Below are 24,918 nucleotides of genomic sequence, written 5' to 3' on the forward strand. Positions count from 1 at the left end.
ATTTCGTTGCTCGTGGAGGCGCATCAGATGAACTCCAGAACCGTTCCGATTCCGAGCAGACAGACATTGCTACATGTGTGATAGAGAAGCGATACTGCAGTGTCCGTGCCCAAGTAATGTTCGGCACCCGTTCGATGGAATTCTGATTCCGGTGACATGGATGAAGTTGCCTGCTGCGCCTAATGTCGCTTTAACTTATGCCTGTTGCGAGACCGAAGCTGGTGACTTTTCGAAACTATTCATCGAAAGAATGGTGACTTTTGGAAAACCTTTGCGTGAGCACAGTTCTGTAATTGCCACAATTTACTTCCGAGGAAGAGAAAAGGAAAAGCGCGTGCTTACAGCCCGCCATGAGGCAGATACATTAATCAAAGAAATGGCTCTGCGTGGCCTCTGTAATGGATGTGGCATGATTCCTGTTGCAGGCAAGCACACTTCATACAGAAGTATGTACTTTGCAGAGAAATGCTTGCTGACCACCGATGGTAAAGGAGAGTCATGCTTCCACTACAAATATTTACGGAAGCTCTCGCAGAACAACATGTGCAGAAGAAAAAAGACGAAAGATCCTTGCAGTGACAAAAAAAAATTCAAGAATTTTTCTCGTGCTCTGAGAAAGACAAAGAAAAGCCTGGCCAATGCTCAGCGTCATGTGGCTCAAATGAAGGAACAAAACAAAGCACTGAGCGAAGAAGCACTCGAGGCAAAAATACAGTCACCCCCGAAGAAGCAGCAGTTAGCTGTGAGAGCTTGTTTCCTGGCCGCAAGACGGAAGTCTCTGAGAGGCATGCCATATGATGATGCCTGGATTGTGGAATGTTTGCTAATGAGGATGCGGAGCCCAAAGCTCTACGAGCACCCCCGGAAGCAGAACATTATGATTTTGACTGGGCGAAAATGCTTGCAAAAATATCTGCAATGATTTAAGGGTGGCTTTGGTCTGAACACGAAGGTTTTTGAGACTAAGCGAAAAGACCAAAAGCATGGACACGTTCAGCCGTAATTGTAACAAGTTATCTTTACTTGGAACTTCTAAAATTTATATAAATTATAGGCTGCAATGGATTCATAATAGCGTAGTGTTTTATCTGTTTCCGTACTAATACAGTCAAAAGCTGTAAGTTTGATATCCTGCCTCTGTGGCAAATATAAATTGTGCTACTCTATCACACTCAAAGTTAATTTGTGCAGGTGAAGCCTACACAGTGTCTGTCTGTTGCTGGCAATCTGCGACAGTGTCTGTCTGTTGCCGCTGCAATTGAATACGCGCTTTTTCGTACTTTCTGTTAGCCAAAAAGCATTACCCCAACTCGCACTACCCCTTTGATTAAACACGCTGCATTCATTCTATTAAACCGAATTGTGTGTTTTGTGAAACGTTTTTTTTTTAGTTTGAATTCCATCAACCGCTCGCGTGTGCTTACATTTGGTTAGCGTTTGGTTTGGTTAGCCCTTTCCAACCCTCAGCGGCGCGACGCGTGCGAGAAACCGGCTCGCCCCGACGCGCGCGCTCACCCGACACCCTCTCGCACCACAGCGCCGCTATGCGGCCGCCGCGGCAGGCATCACCTCGGGTGCCACCGCGCCGCCCGCGCTCAGCACACTAGCCAGTATATTCTAGGCACTATAACGCTGGCGGCCCGCAAGTTCGCCTCTGACAGGAAAACGCATCATGATCACGGGGCTGCCGCTATGCGGCCGCCGCGGCAGGCATCACCTCGGGTGCCACCGCGCCGCCCGCGCTCAGCACACTAGCCAGTATATTCTAGGCACTATAACGCTGGCGGCCCGCAAGTTCGCCTCTGACAGGAAAACGCATCATGATCACGGGGCTGCCGCTATGCGGCCGCCGCGGCAGGCATCACCTCGGGTGCCACCGCGCCGCCCGCGCTCAGCACACTAGCCAGTATATTCTAGGCACTATAACGCTGGCGGCCCGCAAGTTCGCCTCTGACAGGAAAACGCATCATGATCACGTGGGCTGGCGGCCACCGGAACCAGCCTGCCGGATATCACGGCGGCAAGCAAGTCGCGGATCACGGAGGGCAGATGCTCTCTCTAGCTTCGCGTTCTGCGTCTCACGTGCGAAAGGTAGGAATCGGCTGCTTGGTATCGAAAACAACGACTCGCAGTTATTGAGGGCTGCATGCCGCAGACTGCACAACATGCAGCTGATCAAGCTCGCACTCGTATACACCGGCAACGACAACGCGAGCGTGTGCCTTCGGTGCACTGTGTAAGCTTCAAGCATAGGACGGAAAAACTGCCCGTGCGTTGTTTATCAAACGACAAGCCGTACTCTCGGATTATTGCGTGTTTGCTTACTACGCAGTAAGTATATATGACTGGTATGACCGCCGACGATCGACCCTGGTGGACTCTGCTGTGGTCGTTCTACGCTGGTAACCTGCTTCCTGTAAGCTGTAAGCAGAAAAGAATCGGGATACGTTCGTTCAACTGTAGTCTGTCGGCCGCCGGCTTTTGCTGCGGGCAAGGAACGCATATAATCTCGGCAAAAGCGCATATCAGCTGGTTGAACGTCCACCCAGAACAAGCGGGTGCACTGTATAAATTTAGCTGCGTCGTTTCTGTAATAATACAGCTTTATAGCAGAGAACTGGCACTGGAATGAAAGGCGCTACAATAAAGCCCTGCGTGTCGGCGCCTCACGTTCCGCGTGTGTTTGCATGACGATCAGCGCTCATTTTTATCTCTTTTTTAAATGAGCCAAACGCGAGGAGGTGCATGCCTAGGGTAATTCTCAGATATTTTGAGCATATGTGGCAGAATTAAGGCCCGAGCATGAAGCTGTACAACAGTTGGCGACGACATAGTCAGCACTGGTCGGCGCGACAATTATTGCCCGCAGAGATGTCTCGAGCAATGTGCTCGTGAGGGCTTTTAATAAAGGACATGTTTCATAAATTTGTGGTAAATGACGCAACGAATGGGAACGTATTCTCAATAGGTGTTTAAAGTATTATGCACAACTAATTTTACTGCGTGTTTTATTCTTTCAAATGATGCACTAGATAATAGAATACCTGTATCACCCTGTGGTATTCGCCTACGGCCGCTGAATAATTCAGAAAAGAATTCATCTTCCTGTGCTGTTTCGATCTCTGTTTCATCAACCGAACGATGTTATAACGTGTAGTTGAACTTTAGGTCACGTGAGGCGCGGAAAAACTGTGATATAAACGCTGATACGTTGTTTTGAGTCACTACTGCACTTATACCAGCGTGCTTCATAGGTTAGTATTACAAGAAACTACATATTAGCAGTTATATTGCCGTGTTTTTCGTGCCTAATGTTACCTGAATTCAACTACACGTCAGAGCCATCGTTCTGCTGATAAAACCAGAACAGCGTCAAGAAGAAACTGAAATATAATTTATTTGTTGGTCGTAGGCGAATACCGCGGGGTGCTCCATGAGCACCAATGTCGAAGGCATCGTTTGAAAGAAGGAAGCATGCAAGCAAAAAATTGGTGTCTATAGACCTTTATTGAGTTAGATCAGTGCTAACAATTTGATTACAACCATACACAAACATGTAAAGAGGGAGAAGTAATAACTCAAGATTTCATATAAACCTGACGTACAATGTCTGTTTACGTCTGCATCTATTTATGTTTATGCTTACGTCTGTTTCACAAAATCTACTTTTATAAACCTCATCTCGGACACTCGCTACTTCTGTCGCCTTCATATATTTCTTCCCTCAGCAACCATCAGTCCAAGGTTGAAGTGCCAAGCAGTCGCACCAACTTTCATTCTTCCTCATTCATCCCCAAGATAGCTAAGGAATGTAACCATCCGTTTCCATCACATGCGTTACAAACTCCCGAGTTACTTAAGAATGTTCGCGATGATATAATCTAATTCTGCCGTACCAATATTGTTCTTGTATATTTCTTATTACTACCCACTCCTCTCTGTAATGCTTCGGCCCTGCGAATAAATAAATAAACAAATAAATAAATAAATACATTAGAATTGGTGCCAGTACATTACAGAAGCGTCAATTAGGTTTTTTTCCAGACACCACACTTCATTCAATTCTGCTGTCACATATACTGGGTGCCATTTTCGCACTTCCTTGCGCAGGCAGCTCCGGATGGGTAAACCTACGCGCTAGACTATCTCTTTTTGTCTCCAAAAAAAAGTGTGCTGGGCTGAAAAAAGTGGTGCTTAACCGTATCCCGAACCGGTTCGGAGCGGTTCCTTTGAATCGTTCCGGTTCCGGTTCAGTTCCAAGATGGCGAAAAAAATATGGGTTCGGTTCGGCTCCGGTTCCGGGTGAAAATTCGGGTTCGGTTCCGGTTTCGGGTTCAGATTCAGGTTCGGTTCCGGTTCGACACCCTGCGCTCAGGGCTGTGACCTATTCTCTACAGGCGTGCGTGTAGAAAGATTCTACTCGCATATATGAGTAAAAAGCACGCGCGTTATTGCCCTATACATCCATTATGGGAGTGAGCAGGCTCTTTTGGTTTCTGCCTATACACGGGTTCATCAAAGTGGGAAAATTCGTAAGAAGGCGTTAACACGAAAGGGGAAAGCTGCAAAGAAACCTCGCCCTCTTTCTGTGGCCATCTGTGTATAGAGTGAAGGACTGCAAGAGCCAGACCTCGGACTAAGGGCTGCTATCATGGGGTCCGCAATCCTTCCTGGGAGCTGAAATAAAACAAAGCAGTATGCAACACGAGCTGTTTTCAGTGTGTCGGGTGCTACTCAGGAAAACAATTAGTGATTATTCAGCTTTAAGTAGCAGGTCGAAGCAGCGAGTTCTGTATTTCATGAAGAATTTCAGTCGCTTAATGCGCCCCCGTCTGAACTTCCGCATCTACTTAGGTAGAGGTTTGAGGTCTGTAATTAAAGGCAGACAGGCTTCATGACTGTTGCCTTCTGAATTTAGTTTCCGGGCAGAAACAAGTAATAAAAGAAATTATGGGCGATGGGACCAATATTGTTGATATGCCGAGGCAGCTTGGGGAGATTCGGGGTGGTATCAGAGGTTGCTAATGCTCTCGCGTGCGAAGAGAACTGTCTAACGCCTTTACTTGTATACAATACACGTCCTATTATAACCTATTTATTGACAAAAGTAAACTTGCGGCTTGCTGGAGACCTTTCTTTGCCTTCTTAATGTACAAACTTTCAGCCTTTACGCAAGCGGTTGATGTTCTGTTCGCTTGTCAGTGTTGGTTTTCACCTCTGGTTTAGTGTCTGGTCAATTTCTGAAGATCCCAATAATTACAACCCTCTATTTCCCCATTTTTCCTTTCTAGGAACTACCTGCTCGCTCTTCACTTCCAAACTGAGCCCACCCATGAAGACGGCTATCAAGTGGATGGCCGTGACCATAACAGTGAAAGCTATTTACACCTGTTTTTACGACGTAATGCTCTACGGAGAGCTACCCTCCAAAAATGTTTACCTCCGGGCCACCAATCACTCGTTCACACATCCTGGGTTGGCGGGAAACATCAGTACAGCAAGGCGCCTGCCTAGAATCATGATGTGGACAAAATACTTTGGTTCTTGGGATGGAAACCTTAACGACTCAAGAAGTGGCGAAGAGGTGATTCAAGGCTGCAGCGCAAAATGCCTCATCACCAACGACCGCCGTCTACTGGCCTCAAGCGAAGTCGTCGTGTTTCATGTGGGCGACATTCAGAATGTGCCACGTTTTCGTTCCCACTCGCAAAAGTGGGTCTTCTTTACTAGAGAATCCCCACCGAATACGTGGGCTTCTAATCTCAGGTATAGGAAGATGATATTCAATTGGACAATGACAGACAGGTCAGATTCGGACGTGCCAGTCCCTTATGGCAAGATCGTTCCTCGAAGTTCCAGCATGGCCTCCAGCAAGGACCTGAGGACCTTGTGGATATCTAAGCGAAAAACTGCTGTTTGGGCGGTTAGCAACTGTGGGACTAATGGTAGGCGAGAGGCGTTTGTCGAAGAACTAAGGCGGCACCTACAAGTCGATGTGTACGGCAGTTGTGGTACCTTCAAGAGCCCAAAATCGCGAGACGATAGCTGCTACCGGTATTTTGAGCGTAATTATTTTTTTATCCTGGCTTTCGAAAACTCTATATGCGTTGATTACATTACAGAAAAACTTTTCATAGCATTAAAGTATAGCATTGTACCGGTCGTGTTTGGTGGTGCAAATTACAGTGCAATCGCACCATCCACCTCATATATCGATGCGCTCGCCTTCCCATCTCCAAAACATCTCGCTGAGCACCTGGTTGCTATATCGAAAAACTATTCAGCGTATGCGTCCTATTTCAAATGGAAGGACAGTCAAGAGGTGGTGCGGCTGTACGACTGCGTTTGCGAGCTTTGTAGAAAGGTGCACACTGCCGGAGAAATGCGGCGTATTTCGTCTTATAATGACATGCAGGCTTGGTGGCATGAAGGTAGCCATTGCCTAAGGTGGGGCATGCAAGGTATGTCTCATCGAGTGCAGGGAGGCCTAAATGCTCAGAGTTTACAGTGACGTGGCTTTAAACTGACGCTGCCGATATTAGGATTTCCATGTTCAGTAACCACCCCTCGTTTTACTATAGGGCGAATGAGACAGAATACGCTTCACCCGAGATGGCGCTGATTGGTCCGTAAGCCCACTGAATCTAGTGGGAGCACGTTAGGAGTCTTTAGGGTGCCACATGTCTCAAGTGCTGCTTTCTAGCAACAAAGCTCAGTTGATAAGGTATGCGCGTTATGATAGATTAGAAGGAATTGAGGCTGGCATGGGTGATACACTCTAATATCCCCGGGAACGGTTGACGGCTTCTCTTCGAAATTAACAGTTTTTATGACGCTTAAGTCCACTAGCACTATGGCCCCAGCTTCTGCATTTCACTTTTGTCTGTCCGAAGACTGTGCCTGCGGGCGGGTTACCATGGAAACTCTGCCCTTTACTAGAGAAACTAACGTGGAGGAACGCGGGAACGGAAGGGGAGGGGGAAAGCGGCGGCTCTCACTTTTGGCCCAAACTGTCAGGCGGGTCTCCGAAACGGAAGAGGAGAAAGGGGATGCGTCCGGAATCAACAGGAAAATGGCGCAAAAGACGTGGACAAAACAGACAAACACGACAGGACCAGCGCTCCGGAAGGCTCGCCGTGTGAGAGCATTCAGCGAAAGCTGCGCGTGCGGATGCCGGAGAAGAGGACATTGGACTCGAGAAAGGGCGACGACTGGTCTTCTCGAGGTTTCAGTCTAACACCTTTGGACAAGCCAAAACTTCCTGGTCTGACGGCAGTGGAGAGAGGAACGTGAACTTTTCCCCACCTCATCATTATGCTTCTCTGCAGCTAACTTCACGCTTACTTACCGACCCCCTACAATAGCATATAGTTCAGTGCGCCAGCTCTAGAAGAACACTTCAGCCGAGCATTGGTGATGGCAAGCGACATGAATTATTAGCGATTGTCATTTGAATTTTGGAGAACTAACCTAATTTGCCGGTGATCTTTCTGAGTTTTACGTTGTCTTTTTGCTGGTAATAAAAGTTTTCAAGATGCATTTGCCATTGGCCCTGATACTCATCAAAGTGCCGCCGACATTTTAAGGAACGGATAGCAACTAAAATTCTGGATGAAAATAAAAAAAAATACAAGAAACACAGAGTTGGTCCTTTTTTCATACGAGTGTTGCAACGAGGCAGTGACTGCAAGCAGCCACCCAGGCACACGACAGACTAGTTTGGCTGGTCTACAACTCAGAACAAACTCTTTTGTGTGCAAAGGTGTGGTACTAAATTAAAGTAACTCGGCAGCAGCAATAGAGACAAATGCACACGGCTGTCATGTTCACACTGACCGAGTATATTAAGTTCACACTATGTGTACCTTACTATGAACTAACTGACAGGTTAGTCCACAGTAAGGTACCACCACCGCGCGCGAAGTCGAATCCTCGTGTACCATTTTGTACAGTCTGAGCCTCTCACACAAGCTGATAGTTTCTCTTCATGGTCAAGTGACGATTAAAAACAAAATTCGTCGATCAACAGAACATGGAAGCTAAGTCCCAACACAAGACGTCGTCCGGATGTTATACGTATCCCAACACAGCTTGATCCCAGCATTCAGCACAGATCAACAGCCAGCATACCAGATACAAGGGGATTTATTTTTCCCATTTGTAACTGCCATGTGGAACGCCGTGCGAAATATAATTCCGAGATGAACAAAATATCCATTCTTCATAACACACGCCTTGACCACCTTCATTTGCACCTTTCGGATTGCTGCATGATGTTGGTACGTGGTGGCATGCTGAATAACGAGACGTGATGACGGAGGCCGATGATATGATTTAATGCATGAGGCTGGTCAACGGTTAATATGAATGGCGTTGACATAAAAAAAAAACACTTTGATTTGGGCGCGTGCTGTGTGCGAAGAGGTATCCTGGATAATAAGTGCTGTGCGTCGAGGTTCTTGTGCAACTCGCCTTCAGTTCATCCTCTACCATGTAACAACGTATGGCAGCTTTCCGGAACCATATCTTTGGCGTGTTTGTCATTTTCTTGAATTTCCTGTTCTCGTATATATTGTGTTGTCATTCCTAGTATTATAAAATGACCACATATATTATACCAGGGTAGGATTATTGCATGTGTAAAGAGGCGAATCAAACGACAAATGTGGATGGCCACAATATTTGTTAGCACAGTGCAGCTCAGTAGTCCAGCGTTCGTGACCGCAAAACTGAGCTTCGTTAGCTTCGTCTTTCTTCCTCTTTCTCTCCATCGTCGGCACTGGCCGCTGGGGCATCAAACCTCAACTGTCAGTCTTACAATACCCCCCGGGTGAAAAGACGTCATCCTGGCGGCCTAAGGGCACGAGACGATAGTCAGGTGGTAGAAGGGCTTCAGGCGGTCTAAGTGGGCAATTTTACGGCCGTGGCGGCGATGATCAGGTGAAGGCGTGAGGGACTCGATGAGATAATTAACTGGGGATGTTTGCTGAACAACGCGTTGGGGGCCCTGGCATTTGCTGAGCGGTTTGGTAGACTGCCCTGTGCTGGAAGAGGGCACCCAAAGCCAAACCAAGGATCCAAGAAGATAAGACGGAGACAGACCGGTAGAACCATTGCGGGCGCTTTTCTGACGTTGCTGGTCGTTAGAAGTTAATGAACGGGCGAGTAGACAGCATTCGTCGGCATGCGCAAGGGCTTGAGAGACAGCTGCAAATTCGGAGGAATCTGGGCAGTAAGGTAGTATGGTGTCCATGACGGAGGAAGGCTCGCGGCCGTAAATACGAGGAAAAATGAGTAGTGGCTTTGCTCACAGGTCCCCGCTTGAGTGACGCCGCCGATGCCGCGAAGGTGCGGAGTAGCGTGGTGGCGCTGCATGCGCCTTCACCGTAGGGCGCTTAGTGTGCGCGTACTTCGCTGGTTACCGAGTTCTGCTTTCGGGCGGCCTCGTGCAAAGCCTCCTGTACTGCTCATGGGTCCGCTTGCTCCGTGACGTCACGCTAGTTTCCTGTCCTCGGCTCGCGGCTGGGACAGGGCTCACCGGTAGTTTTCGGCGCGTTATCTTACTATCCGAGGTACAATAGCTGTAGTAATGAGTCAATAAACATGAATGAGCGACTAAACAACATCTTTTTAACCGCGTGTTTAATTTCGCTTTTTATCTTGCGTGTCAATTTGTAGTTTGTGCTTTCTTTCGTGGCCCGCGCCATACACTTCTTATTGTAGCTAAGTGCTCCGCTTTTGATAATAGTTGTGACAAAGCATCGTATTGCTCTAGTTCCTGCACTTGAGTTCATCGGACTCAGTTCATATTAGCGCCGTAATATTACTAATGCGAAAGCATTTCTAGGCTCTGTCGGCGAGGTCGTGTCACCAAAACTTATCCGCTATACGTGTCCGCAGCAGTTGTGGCGTTCTCAGAAGAGATAGCATCAAGCGAGTAGTTGTAATCGAATAAGGATGATGTGAGGATGATGCTAAAAAAAAAGTATATTGACACAGCCTATTCGCGTCTTTGCAATGGAATCTCCACGGCCGGCATAGTTCATCCTCTCTATCGATGCGGCATCGGCACCTGGTCGCAGTCGTTTGTCTCCTCAGGTTTGACTTCAGATACAACGCTGTACAGAAAAGAAAAAGTATTCCATTTGCGACAGCTGTTAAGGATTGATCCCATCGTCTGGCGCAGTGCCGCCGACATTCTCATACGCTTTGAGGTAAAAAAAAAAAACAAATCAAGAACTGCAGTCTGCCTCGGTAATCTTTGCGGCCCCATCCATGTGAGCTATGCATTGCTCTCGTCTTTCGCAAAGGCTCCGTCGGCGCTAGATGAAGACAGTCATGTGAGTCCCTCTCCTAATGCTACTGAACGTCTTGATCGCAATGCCACGATTCCGATAACAAAAAGAAAATGAAAGATTGTTACTGCTTTATAATCTCGTGGCATGTAATGGGCTTTCCTTGATGAAATATAGGTGCACAAAAAGCTTAATAAGAAGTGGTCCTCTATTTAGTGGTGGCCACTACGCTGATTTTTGCTAAAGAAGTAGTCAAAGAGGCAGGTTTAATGCTGTTGATTTTTCGCAGTGTTGAGACTTCTGTGGTTCAATTTCTGAATAGGTAGCTTTCACATTTCAAGAGCCAGGCTAGTGTGGACGCTTGTCAAGTACGTTTAGGAGATTGTGCGGGTGGTCGACCACAACTCGCTCTTGCACCCCAAGACATGTAGATCGACGCTACAAGACGGGGCATCTTCATATGCGTTTTTTTCCTATTTTTCATACATTTTTCAGACAATTTTGTAATGATTTCCCCAGGTGGTTCCTGTGCTGCCCCAAGCCATTACTGCCCACTGATCTCCACTAGGGGGCTGGATGGCGCATCGGGCGTCCGAAAGTGAAGCCACCGTGAAGTAAGCGGCCTTGTCCCGGAAGTCAGCCTTTGGCAGTGCACGAAATTGAACCTCAGCACGGTTTTTCAGTTCCAGTTTTGGTTTTACACTTAGCATTTCATTTTTTTTGCCGTTCTGGTCTTTTCCCACGGCAATGCCTACCTGTTGCGCCGTCAACTGAGCGAGAAGACCCGGAAAGTCTTCGGGAAAGACTTTTAAAAAATAAGAGCCCATTGCATCGCAATGGGACGACACTAGTAGACGACAGGGCGCCGCTACACACGCCAATCCTCGTCTGCTCAGCTCTGTGTCGTACCGCTACGCTAGCGTTGCCAACTCTATTCTTTACTGTGCTGCACGTTCACGCGCTCAAGCCCAAATTATGCCACCAATGGGGTTTAAATTCAATGCAGAATAGGTGGAAACCTTCACCAGGCACCCCACTTTGCAGTGACCATTTTACCGAATTATGTTTAGTCCGAACAGGGGCGAGGCGAGGCTACTATCTGGCGGTGTGCCGGCGGTGTTCGGTTGTTTCACATTACCGCCTCAAAATGTATGGTACTGCTTTTTCGACGGAGTGCCTCACGTATACTGTTTCGTGCTGTCACAAGTTATGCTTGAATATGCTTTTATTCGTGATGTTTGGTGCAGTTGAATTCTGACAGCGCTACTGACGTGCGCTGCAGCATTCGTCATTTTCTTCAGTCGTTTCTCTCGCGCTGTGCGGCTGAAACGTGGCTGTGCTCTGGAATTAGGTTAAAACGCGGCTGTAAGGTAAATGACACCTTAAAGCGATAAACATCCCCTGTCATTGATGAGAACAGTCATCGTCCGCCACCAACACGAAACTGAAACTGCGGCAGATGTATACACGCGCCACCATTCGCCTTTCCTTTGCTGCACGAAAATTAGGTTTTAAGATGACCTAGCCTCATCGTCGTTTTACTACTACTCCTTCACGCTCGGAAGGTAAGAGCCAGACAAGAAAATAGTGCTTGATGTAGGTACTCCTTTGCCGCGGCAGGGTGAGACCTGCATGCTTGTTTTCTTCAATTTCTCTGAAATTACAGGGTTCTGCACACAATGCTAACATTTCTCGCGTTCTGCTTGCTTGTTCCTTTCATACGACAACAGACATTACACGAGAACAACGCAAAAAATTGAGAATGAAAGGGCGGAAGACGCGACTTTTTGCATTGAAATACACACAGTAGACACCCGACTTCCGGGACAAGCCGTCCAACTTCCGATGGCTTCACTCACGCTCGTGTCGGAAAGCGGGAATTCGGCATCGAGCCATCTAGTGGAGATCAGTGTTACTTCCCTTTCTGCGATTGTTTACCACCCATTGTTCTCTTAATCTAACCCACGAAATTCAAGTTAGTTTTAGTACTGTTTATATTCTGGCGCTTCACTCCGCTTTATTTTAGTCGGATACGATTTCTTCTAGCTTCCTACTCAGGCCCTGTTCAGCCTCTTAACAGTGCGTTTTTAATTTTTGCTTCAGCGACCTTTGACAGCTTCTGAAACTTGAATTTTTTGAACCACTGCCGGTGGAATGTTCTCCCCAACTATCCCTGCGTCACATACAAGCGTCACATGCGTCACATACAAGCGATTTCCATAGTTGTGGAGATTATGAGAAAGAAAGTTGCACTGGAAAAATGTTAGATATCGGATACGAAGAGCGATGTAGCACAAGCATTATGACCGGAAAGATTTGGTTTGAAAGACCGAAAATATACCTTTAGCAGCTACAACAAAAGTTTATCGCGACAGGCTGCTCCGAAAAAAGCAGCCTGGATCGCATCCAACCGAAGTCCTACCGATGGCAGCTCCTGTTATAGTTGGGCAGCGGCGAATTGCTTGCCCTCGGCACCACTGCACCAGGAGTGGTAGGAAGACACCCAGGGATCTATGAATGCAGAGAATGACCAGTTCCGCATATGTGGACTTTAACCCACTATCGCGGTCCGATAAACTGCGATCCGTGTACACTGCATCTGAGCACCGGAACCCAACTGAAAACCGAACTGTTAGCACACCTAATTGGCATTTGGCTTAACTAGCAAATCGAACATCATTCTTTTGTTTTTATTGCCGGGCTTCGGCATAGCACGACATTTCACAAGAACAACAAACAAAACAGAAAGAAAAAACAAAGGCGCATGAAGGATAGAATGCCGGTAGGTATACACAAAGTACAAGGTTGGCTTCGCGTTATGAGTATGGGCGGAGATGTGAAAAGGGGTCTACCCTTGAGAGCCACTACAGGCTTTCCGCCTCCTTTTTTTCGGGGGTTACGGCAAACAAAGCGTCGTTGGCTTCAGCATGTTAAAGGGGCACTTAGTAAAGGCTTTGGGGTGTGAATTACTTAGTAACGTGTGTACGGGATGTGTGCTGCTAGAGTAACTAAAAAATAGGGATATAAATTGGCTACTCAGGTATCATGAAAAGCGCGGAATGCAAAGGTCGTGTTATGAAGCTTCACTGTTCTGAAACAATGTGTATGCGCATGAGTATGTAGTGGCGTAGTATTTCGTGCAGTGTAAGCTGGATAATGATTGCGATCAGTAATCGATAATCGTGATTGGGAATCAGTAATGCGGTTGTGCATCGCTAAATGGTCTTAATTGAGAATGAAATCGAATAAAAGGAGAGAAAAATGGGGAGACGGCGCTATCGCGTCTACTCTCCAGAGGAAACTTGAGCGTCCTCCTAACTTTTTCTTGTCTTCCTTCTGCTTCGGTTGGACCCACCCCCCCCCCCCCCCCCCCTTCCTACCACAGCCGCCTTCTTCCCACTTGCACTGCTTTATCGTCCTCGTATACCACGCTATCGTCCCAAGTCTTCGCGAGATGTTGCAGCCCTAGCTACTCAGTCCTCCGCAGACCTTAATACACTGTTCATTCCCCTTCTTATCTTCCGCAAACCGCCCTGGAGCACCGTACGTACACATGCATCGCACTTCATTTTAGACAGCTCCATTGCGGCTGCTGTTCTTGGCTTTAAGGTATTAGCATTGCGTTTATCATGTCCCAATGTTGGACACAAATTAAAAAAATATATGAAAGCCGTAAGATACTGGTATAGAAATATTGAAGGCGATGGTTCTCTTTTCCGATATGTAGTAAAATCTTTCTTTCGTAGTGTTCCCATTGCTCGCATCGAGCTGTTAACACTTCCATACAGAACCGGTGGGGAACGCTTTTTACGACTGCAAAAATGATAATAGCAAAAATATGTATTCTTACCGACAGGAGATCTGCACATATATTGATTCTATATTAAAATCTCACAGTATCTGTAAAAAAAGTGCGCTCATCAACTCTTCCCCTATCATAAATGCTTTTGTCCAGAATTGGTGGCTGTGTCTATAGGTGACTGCTCTGCCATTTCGATTCTATAAAAAAATAACCTGCCTCGTAATTATCAAGTTCCCAAGCGCGCAAATAATGTTTTCCATAGAAAGTGTGCCAACCCTGTTCTCTTCGCAGAAGTTACCACGAGCTGTTTTCTCCACGTTGTTATCCAGGAAACGCATGAGATATTGGTGCCAATTACCTCAAACACCACAGTAGGGACACAGTGGGTACGATGTCAGCCCTTTCCAACACATTCACGCCAAAGTACGAGGAGAACGTTAGAGAATTTAGTGAAGTTTTTTCTGTTTACCACATCCGTTAAGAGCCCGTGGTACAAGACAATAAAAGCTCCCGCCGTTCTGCAAACTTGCTGTCTTGTCGATGTTCTCCTCTTCCACAGGAGCCACGATGGCAGGGTCTGTCTCTTGAGACCTAAGGCTGGAAGCCTACCAGCTGTGGCGCCAAACGACCCAGGAGCAAATCACGGGAGGTGTTTTGGATATGATGAGCAGGGTTTTCTTTCTAATGTTATGGGGTTTTAATTGAGGAGATAAATACTTTCTTCCCGTTTAAACGCGGCTAACCCAGTTCATAACCGCGCGGACTCCACCCCGTGGTCACGTATGCTGCTGAGTGCACGCCGACCACGGCGGGCCTTGCTATGAGGGAACAAAGGAATGACACACTGGCTGACACAAACAAGGCATTTATTGTTACAACATAAATAACGCCAGCTAGCAACAAAATACGCTGAGGAATCGAGGACGTCCGACTCACCAGCGCGGTTATGAGCGAACGTTCGCCCACGGTAGGGCAGAGGGAAACTACGAGGCCGGACGGGATGGACTGTCGGGAGCATATTCCCACCACGACGCGCCCGCCAGCCGGGTGTCCAGTTGTCGGATCCGGTTCTACGGCATGGAAGTCCGTTTCGTCCCCTTCGCCCGTGTCTGTGTCTAGAGTGAAGGACAGCATGACACAGACCTCGGACTAAGGGCTGCTATCATGGGGTCCGCGATCCTTCCTGGAAGCTGAAATGAAACAAAGCAATATGGAACGTGAACTGTTATAAGTGTGTCGGGTTCTGGGGCGCTATGCTGGAAGGCCCGAGTTTGCTGAAACTCGGAATCTTCCCGAGATCTGGCGACGCCCTCAGATGAGTGAAGTAATGGTAGCAAGACAAAATCTCACCCTCGTCACGCCTCCAACTTCATTGGGTTATCTGGATATATTCCGCGCTTTATCATCACATCGGCGCCACCTCATGAGCTTCTTGGGCGGTCAACAAGGAACGGGTCACGTGAGCCAACCGCCGGTGCACTTTTCATTTGTGTGTCGTTCCACCAAGTGCATTGCGTGTGCAATTAGTCAAACGAGGTTTGTTGGATTTTATAATGCACTTATTACACCTCTATAAGCATTTTATAGTGTGCAAGATTTGGAGTGAAAGCGCTTTAGAATGATTCATGCATTATTAAATTTTGCTTTGTACAGCGAGGGAACGCTACGAACGCTCGTCATCAGCTGACTGCCAATGGCGACGAGGTACATGTGCAACGCTGTGAAGGCTACGGTAGTAGTCCGCCAAAAAATTAAAGAGAGGTGTATCACTCCGCGCTGTTCTGTGGCCATGTGATCCAACGTGCCGCTCCGGAGAGTCGACTGGCAATGGGAGTGCGTGGGTTCAAATCCCGCATGGTGAAACTTTTTTTCGCACATCTTTTTTTTTCATCGCAAATTGAATTTCGCGTGACTTCAATGAGAAAACTCGTTTTGTTCAGAATCCCTTGAGTATTATGCCGTGTTCTGAAATGAACTGCATGCATCTGTTCATTTGATGCCTACCGCGTTAATGGGAGCTGTCCGAAATTCGTTGTCAGTGAGCTCGCACCGGCTTTTGGTCAGCAGTGGCGGTTTTCTTCCCGATTCTGCAGCATTGTAACTATACTTTTTAGATGCAAGCGAGAGGTTTGTGCGAAAGATGACATTCATTCGTCGGGTTTAATTAATTAGCACAGTGGTGAGTGCTCTGCAGTGGCCGTCTGCAACTTTTGATTTCGCCGTTGCCGAGGAGCCCACTTTTTTGTGGGCTCCTCTTAAGGTACCTGGCATGTTATGAACTGTTCTGTGCAGCCGGTTAGCGGCTGATCCAGTCTTCGCCAAAAGAGTCTGGGCCCGACTTTGGCACTGTGCTGTAGAGTAGCGCGAAGGACTTGGCGAGAACAATTATTTTTTACTGATCGCAAAGTTCAGAAGCAAGATGTCTGTTAATTTATAATGCTGTTTTATCATGCAGGAGCGCAGAAAACATGTTCTAGACTTCTTAATCGCCCATTTTCTCACTGTATATGTGTCACATTTGTGTGCATATCTGCAATTCTTTTGTTTTTGTTGAGATATCTTTCGGTCTTAAGCAAAGCGCGTTTTCCTTTGTCATTGAAGAGAGCTCTATAACTTGGCTATTATATGCGGCAAAAGAGCAGTATATTTAAACTGACTGGTCAAATTATTTTTACACACACCACCTCGATATGGCCTGTTTTGCCGTGTTAGGTGTTACATTTTGAACATAGTGTTGGTTCACAGTGACAGAAAATAGTGCTGCCTCAAGAGTCAGCTTGGCTCGATTTCCCTGCTCTCCTAGAAGAGCAGAAGCTGCTCAGGCAAGATTTTCAAGCAGCCAGGTAAAAAGAGTTCCAAGCTTTGGGAGCACCAAGTAAGAATGCAGAAAAAGTTGTACACCGCTAGGAAAAAATATTTTGAAAGAGCAAACAATAAATGAGACAGGGCAGTAAAGAATGCTGACCCCGCAGTGTTTGCGAGAAATGGTTTATACTGGAAACAGCCAGTGGCATGGTTCAAATTAAAGGACACGTACAGTGGATGTACACCAACACACAATCAGTCAAGTGCTCCAAAATTCAAAAAAAAATGTGGAGCCATCGAACAACACTATTTGATAAAATGAAAACCTGAGCAATCTACTGACAGAGACATGACTCGAAACAAATTCACACGCAACTAAGCAAGAGCCAGCTTGAAATCATTCGCACCTCCGAAAAATTAAGGACAAAACATACAGAACTGGCTAGCTCAACACTGGCACTGCATAACATGTCAAAACGACCAGAGATTGACATTAATGCAAGACAACACCAAACCAGGAATTCCTTTTCAGGACATGAAGACCAGACACCCATACATACCATTCCCAACCCTCACACACAAAATGAGGACAATGCCTAGGGGTTTCTGAATGTTCGAACTTTTTGGACAGCATAATTGAATAAATTTCTGTTCAGTTAGTCGAACGAATCAAACAGTATTTGTTCAAAATTATTTTAAATGAACCCAATTTGCTCTCAAATTTTCAGATACTTTTCGAATAATTGACACAATGCTTGATTAAGCTCCACTGTATTTTTCTGCAATTAATCTTCCAAAAACTGCACACATTGACGACGTGTACCAGTATACGTATTCTAACTGGAAAAAGTACTATTTGCACTCCCTTACAAATTCTACTTCTATACAGACACTATTAACAAGACCACATCACCACCTACACTACAAGTTACTGTCCAATACAATTTGATGCAATGAATTGCAATGATGCAATGATTTGATGGAAATGTTACAATTTTTGATGGAAATGTTACAATTTCCTCGGTAGACTGATCAACACACACACCCACATGAACACATATTTCACATTGCCACCCACACACGCACAAAGGTGATCACAGAAAGCCGATGAGTCCTCTCTTTTTCCTCGGTAGCATGTGTATTACACATCAATTAGAAGTCAGACAAGTTCCTCGATGCCACTCAAATCTTCATCACTGGAATCAGTGCTCGATTCATCAGAGGAGGAGTTGCAAGAGCCAGAAATGCTGAAGACAACCGGTTCAATTTCAACGTCAACAATCATATCGCGTTGTCATGCTTCAACCTCAACTTGCTCCACATGAACACAACAGTTTTGCCAGTTTTCCTGGCTTACAGACGCCAGTGCTTCCGGCAGGAGCTTTTCCACTTCAGCGAAAGTGAAACATATACTGCGGCTATGAATATTGCATAAGAATACAATCTGCCAAGAGACACAAATGCTACCGTTTAAAAACCCATTAAAATGCACGCATGAAATAGCTGGAAAAATTCATGCACTTATTACATGCGCAAACATCAGGTAAAACAAAAAAATTATCTACACTGTGTGTAAAACTGCTCAGTTACTGATAAACGGAAGCGGTTTTTGAGGTTTAATGCCCCAAAGTAACTCAAGCGATGAGGAATGCCACGGTGAAGGGCTGCCACTAACTTCGACCATATGGGGTTCCTTAACATCCACTGACACTGCACAGTACACGGACCACTATCACTAATAAATGGGGGAACATTCCATTAACTATGACATGCATTAAAGCAAAAACAGAGCATTCTTACAACCATTGTGTTCAACGCATAATGTGCCTTCCTCGTGAAATAGTTGGCCTTCACCATGTCAGGGCTGGACTTCGAAGGGGCCTTACGCCGATGTAGGTCCCGTCGACGCATCCCACGACGTCTGCGATGCCGCCGCGCAGAAGGAAACGCTCCTTAACATACGCATGCTCGGCCGCAGTCGTGGGCAAAGCGAGCCACCGCTTCTGCACAGCCGCGTCGGAGACGTCCCTCACACAGCGGCTCACAGGGCTTTGGTGGCGTCCAATAAAGCGGTCGGCGCTGACGCACCCCTGGAAGCTCCCGGTCGCGAAGGAGCGGAGGGCGCAGAGGACTTGCTCTTCGACCGAAAGCGAATGAGGCCCGGTACGCACTCTCCGCAGGAGTGGGTCGTCGCCTAACTCTTTACACAACCATTGTACCGATGTTTTGGAGAGGCGAAAATGTCGCTGGAATTCGTCGTCGGCCATGGCAGTAAACGGGTCCAGCCGGCCGTACTGACTTTTGCCGTCAGAGGAAGCGATGACCCAGGCTGCTGCTGCTGCCGCCATGACAGTCCCGAGATGAATTCGGGGCACTTCACCGTTCACGAGTTTAGCTCCGAGTTCACCTGTCAATCAAAACCATTGGTCACGCCCCCGGCGTGCCGTACATAAATTATAGGCGTACGTGCTATGGGTGGGCCACTCTTAAAATCCCTGCCGGCTACAGGCATGCTGCGCGGCTGTGCTGATTGCTGACAGACATCGATGATGTTGACCGTCGAAATATAACAGGCAAAACGGACTTCATCGCAGATTAATCTAAGCACCTCTGCGAAGGACACTCAACGTGGCGACAGCCGCCGATTTCTTCGCTCGCATACCAAGATTGCACAACACTATAGCCTGTTGCAACCACGTAAGACACAGCACAACGCTGACGGCGCGTCACACCTGCTTGTAAGGCGTCAAACACGGATCACGACGACGAAACGGTGCTTGGAGCACGTCTACTCCAACAACATCGCATCACAGGTGTTTGGCTTGGCCATCCTTTCATCGGTGATAAAGCTCAGCATCAATGTGTCAAACACATCCGGGATCGACAAACGGTCGCTGCTCCAGACCCAGTGTAATAAAGAGTTTGTAATTTTCATCACGCAAGCACTGTGTACTTCACAACCGTAACACCTTTCTCTGTTATAAGTCCGATTCCATTATTACAAACAGGATCCCTCATCTGCCCGAACGATATTATTGCGGTGTCACTGCGGTATACAACGGCGATCGACGTTATAGTGACAAAACCAGTCCGCAAAACCTTGAAGTGCGCAACGTAAACATATACTACGCAGATACGCGCGCCACCACCTTCACAGCTTTTAGTCAGCGTCTGATGACATAGGATGAGTTGTGTCGCTGGGTAGCACGCTCTTCGCATCCGCAGTGCACTAAAGAGGCGTCACACACAACAGGCATAAGTAATGAATCATTGAATACAGCCAAACAGCAACTTTTTTCTCACACCACATCACAGCCGCTCGCACGGCCAATTTCTACCGCTGAGATTCGCCAAGAGCGTACTTAAAGCAATGGTTAGCCATAGCGGAGTGCGGCAGCGGCCGTAGCAGCGGAGAACTCCACCTGAGGTCACTGCAGAGAGCAGCAGCGACGCTGGGGTGCAGTGCAGTTCAGTTTTTTTTTTGCAAGCCGGAAGATGCATGACTGTTATATTTTGATATACGACACAATAAAATATATTCTCGCAATGGCCGAAAAATAAGACAGATTCAGCGTGTAGTAGTTGCCCAGTCTTTCCAGTCGAAGGCAGCGCTACCGACGGCGTGTCAGCGCAGGAGCTCTCTCGTTTTCGGCACGGTGGGCTGCCGCTCTAGTTCGTATGCAAGCCACGCTGCAAGCAATGGCCTCACTATCGCCACTAGCGGCAGAAAGTGTCAAATCTTTGTTAATTTCCTGAAGCTATGCTTTTCATCAACGCTTCATTGGATTATGATTTTAAACTACATTTGGAAATGAACAAAATGTTCAGAATATTATCTGTTGCCTTTTAACGTATTCGAGTGAAGAGAAAGGGTTGATACAAGAGTGCACCTAGTACGCACTGTTCGTCTTCGGCAATGGAGAGACAGATAGAGCCTGAAAGAGAAGACACGCCTTTGACGCGCCCGAAAAGGCGTGTCAAACAGCTAGCGGCGAGTGTGCAGATAGCTAGCAGAGAAGTCACGATTTCGCGATTGCTGATATGGCGCTGATAACTTCAGGTAGCGCTGCGGCCTGGTATTGCGCAGTGTATTGTGTTTGAAGTGGGAAACAGGCGCGCAGGGTGCGCTCGTATCGCCTTTACGTGGCTTTATCTCTAAATTTTATTGTCCGCCGCCTGCGCACGTTCCGGGCTATCTTCGTTCACTGACTGCGGTCATCGCAAACTCAGATGAAACTCGGGCGAGCGCCAAACTCGGGCCTTCCAGCATAGCGCCCCTGCTCAGGAAAGCAATTAGTGATTATTAAGCTTGGAGTAAGGTTGAAGCAGCGATATTTGGATTACATGGAGTTTCGGTCGCTTAATGCGCCCCCGTCTAACTTCCGCGTCTACTTAGGTACAGGTTTGAGGTCTGAAATGAAGGTAGACAGGCTTCATGACTGTTGTCTTCTGAGTTTAGTTTCCGGGGAGGGCCAATTAATAAAATAAATTGGAGACAGGCGATGGGACCAATATTGTTGATATTCGGAGGCAGCCTGGGCAGATTAGGGGTGGTATCAAAGGGGCCGCTAATACTCTCGCGAGCAAAGGAAACTGGATAACGCCTTTACTAGTATGCAATACATAGGGTATGAGAAACTATTCACTGGCTGAAAATAAACTCGTGTGTAAGGGATCGTTAGTGTACGCGGGGTCATCGGAACGCGGCTGGGAGCGCTCAAAGCGAAGCGTCTCCTTTCTCGGAACGCGGCCGCTCGCGAACGCGCCAGGAAGTACGGGTGTCCCCCGCCCCGCGGTACCGATTCGCGCACGTACTGGCACGAATGAGTATTTGTGTTTGTTTTTATGTTTATTTAGTGGTAGAGAGGGTGGTTTACCTTGTTGAAGCCGGAGGGCTGGCCATGCCCTTGAAGAACCAATCATGTTAAGAGCACAACATGATTGGAAGCTACGGAATGTGGGCCGGGCCTTTAGGGCTTTAAAACCGGGCCCCGGAGCCGGAAGCGGGGTTCTGCGCTAAGGTCAGATGCTATGCATCTTCGGCTATGCCGAGTAGGGGCCTCCCCTAGTGTTAGCCAGATCCACCTTTCTGTTGTTTGTTGTTTGTCCTTTGCTGTTTAATTTGTCTCTGGTGCCTGAACATGTATATGCTTATGCTGTAAATATCTGTATATAAAACTTCAAGTATTCGCCTTACCCCTGCATCTCTACTCATCAAGAGACCGTCTCTCACGAGGCACCCCTGGTGCAGAGATCAAGCTTCAGTCTTCGAGTTGAACAGACCGTCTCAGGCGGGGCACATCGGGTGCTAGGAAGGAAGGAAGAAGAACCTGTGAAATTTACTGGCGCAGTCGACGAGGATCCTGCGGCCATCGGAAAACGGCGCAGGAAGAAGACTGAAGGCAGGGAAAAAGGTGACGACAAGGCATCAGAGCAGCGTTCGAGAAAGGACCTGCGGAGAGACGGCGGCAAGGACGTAAGGACCACGGCAGTAGTCCAGCGACGCGGGACTGCGTCCGGTCAAGGAAGCAGCGCGTCGAGAACTCGACGGTCACCGGCGGGTCGCAGCAAGTGACGACAGCGGGCACAGGACCAGCGGCGTGCGACAGCTCATCGCAGCGTGCGGTGAAAGTGGCGGTGGACTCCGACACCAGGAAGCTGGCAATGCGGATCGACGCATCGAAACCGTGAATTTCCTTGGTCGCATTGCTCACGTCCCTGTGCGTGTGTTCGAGCCGGTAGGACAGTTGAGGGGTACATACGGCGGTATGGAGGGTTATCCATGCCGGTCCTCACTTGATGTGAGGTACCGAGTAGAATTGGCGAAGGCGCGCTTAGCTTATTTTCGGGCTGAGCTTGCAAAAGTGAATGGAGGAAAGGCGCAGCTGTGCGAGGAAAAACCTCAGGATGTTAAGTGCGTCTTGGAGGTATCAGAAGCAAAGCGCCAGCAGCTAGCGCTGGAGCTCGCTGAGCTGAAAGAGTCTAGAAGAGCCAGTGATTCAGCCAGGGAGAACTGCTCCGAGTCCCGAGAGGTGAGGCCGCCTGTGCTTGTAGACAAAGGATTATGCTTGTCAGGCACAGGTCAGGGAAACAGCAGTGAGGACGCTGAAAGCAATCAGCCGGTATGCGGGGACGCATCTTTGTTAGGAAAGGCCGCAAAAGGTTCAGGAAGTGAAAACAGGATTCCTGAAAGACGCGGGAATATCACAGCTTTTCCGCCACCGCGGGCGGCTAGCAAAGAACAGGAGCAGCCCAATTCTCATGATCTAGGGCCAATCGAGACCAAGGTGTCCGATAACAAACAAGACAGCGGTGCAATTCCTGCACGCTCTATGACTAAGATTGTGACCTCCAACACGGAGCTAGTAACAGGTGAAAATCTGGAGCTGCTGCAAACACACACTGTGTCGGCCATAGGGCAAAGTGCCCCGTAGCGTTACTGGTGGCAAGAGCCCTTCATCCGAGGCAGAGAGTGGAGGTGGGCCTGCTAAACCGACCGGGCAGAGCGCCGCGCAGTCGTCGAACGCACCCGGTGTGTGTCCGGCCAGGTCATTTGAGGGCCCGGAAATGAGTGGCGACTTGCCGCAAGGCAAGCTCGGGTCAAGTGACTGCGAGGCAGCTCATGGAGCCTCGGAGTTAGACGATGCCACGAAGCCGGCAAATGCCTATCAAGCAGATATCGGCAACGTCAGTGTTTGCCCGAGCAGGAACGGGGCAAATGGCTCTAAGCGAGGCCAAGTGCCAGGAGGCAGGTGCGCGGCTTTCATGTTGAAAGTCGGCACGTGGAACATTACGTTCCGTGCTGCAGGTCGCCCATTCAAGCGTAGCGAGACCGGCCGCATTGGTATGGTTAGACGGGGCAAAGGCTATGATCCTTACGCAGCACGCGGTTCGTACCGGCGTGTCAGAGAGAGCGGGCCCTCAGGTGCGTCGTGTGGTCAGGGGTTTAGACCCATAGAGGACCGGGACGTGTTTGATCCTGGAGGGCACCAGCTGTTGATGTTCTTGCCCCGCTGTGGCAGCTAGGGGTTGTTCGTGTTGATTGAGACGCGTGGTGGCTCGAACGCACACAGGGACGCTCGGTGCGACCAAGGAGGCTCACGTGGCCGCTTTCGGACCCCCTATCAGTGCTACTGAACGCTCCAGTTGCGAGTGTCGGTGTGTGTGTGTGTGTCGAGCAGGACGCGGGTGTGGATGCAAGTGAACTGGGTACATGGACGCCGTGTTACGGAGCACGGCAGGCGTGCCACTGTATGTATTTGAGTGTGCATTTTGCTTACGTTGTGTTAGTTCCCGTGTGCATTTTGCTTTTGGTTTTGTTGGTGCCAATGCTGGTGTAGCTGCAGTATGTCACCCACAGGGTGGTTTTGTGACCCGTACCGATCCCTTCTTTGTTGTAATTCTAAAAGTGGCATTTGAGCCCTTTGTAGAATTATGGGAAGGGCGTGTAAGGGATCGTTAGTGTACGCGGGGTCATCGGAACGCGGCTGGGAACGCTCAAAGCGAAGCGTCTCCTTTCTCGGAACGCGGCCGCTCACGAACGCGCCAGGAAGTATGGGTGTCCCCCGCCCCGCGGTACCGATTCGCGCACGTACTGGCACGAATGTGTATTTGTGTTTGTTTTTATGTTTATTTAGTGGTAGAGAGGGTGGTTTACCTTGTTGAAGCCGGAGGCCTGGCCATGCCCTTGAAGAGCCAATCATGTTAAGAGCACAACATGATTGGAAGCTACGAAATGTGGGCCGGGCCTTTAGGGCTTTAAAACCGGGCTCCGGAGCCGGAAGCGGGGTTCTGCGCTAAGGTCAGATGCTATGCATCTTCGGCTATGCCGAGTAGGGGCCTCCCCTAGTGTTAGCCAGATCCACCTTTCTGTTGTTTGTTGTTTGTCCTTTGGTGTTTAATTTGTCTCTAGTGCCTGAACTTGTATGTGCTTATGCTGTAAATATCTGTATATAAAACGTCAAGTATTCGCCTTACCCCTGCATCTCTACTCATCACGAGACCGTCTCTGACGGG

At 48.2% G+C, this 24,918-nt stretch overlaps 2 protein-coding genes across 2 annotated transcripts in view; one reads left to right on the top strand and one right to left on the bottom strand.

Annotated features, from left to right (window-relative positions):
- The window catches only part of LOC149370219 (lewis-type alpha-(1,3)-fucosyltransferase-like), a 153,499-nt gene that overhangs the window by 67,555 nt on the left and 61,026 nt on the right, over positions 1 to 24,918 (bottom strand). The window lies entirely within an intron of this gene.
- On the top strand, positions 5,333 to 6,543 carry LOC149370220 (lewis-type alpha-(1,3)-fucosyltransferase-like). Its single transcript, XM_089577325.1, has one exon. The coding sequence runs from the start codon at positions 5,333 to 5,335 to the stop codon at positions 6,509 to 6,511; it is 1,179 nt and encodes a 392-aa protein (XP_089433451.1). The 3' UTR covers positions 6,512 to 6,543.

This window comes from Amblyomma mixtum, chromosome 1, assembly GCF_055824585.1.
Source record: "Amblyomma mixtum isolate Tamu chromosome 1, ASM5582458v1, whole genome shotgun sequence".
NCBI lineage: Eukaryota > Metazoa > Arthropoda > Arachnida > Ixodida > Ixodidae > Amblyomma > Amblyomma mixtum.

Bases quoted from the DNA above. Each gene is read 5' to 3' on its own strand.
- LOC149370220 (XM_089577325.1), top strand. From the start codon at position 5,333: ATGAAGACGGCTATCAAGTGGATGGCCGTGACCATAACAGTGAAAGCT.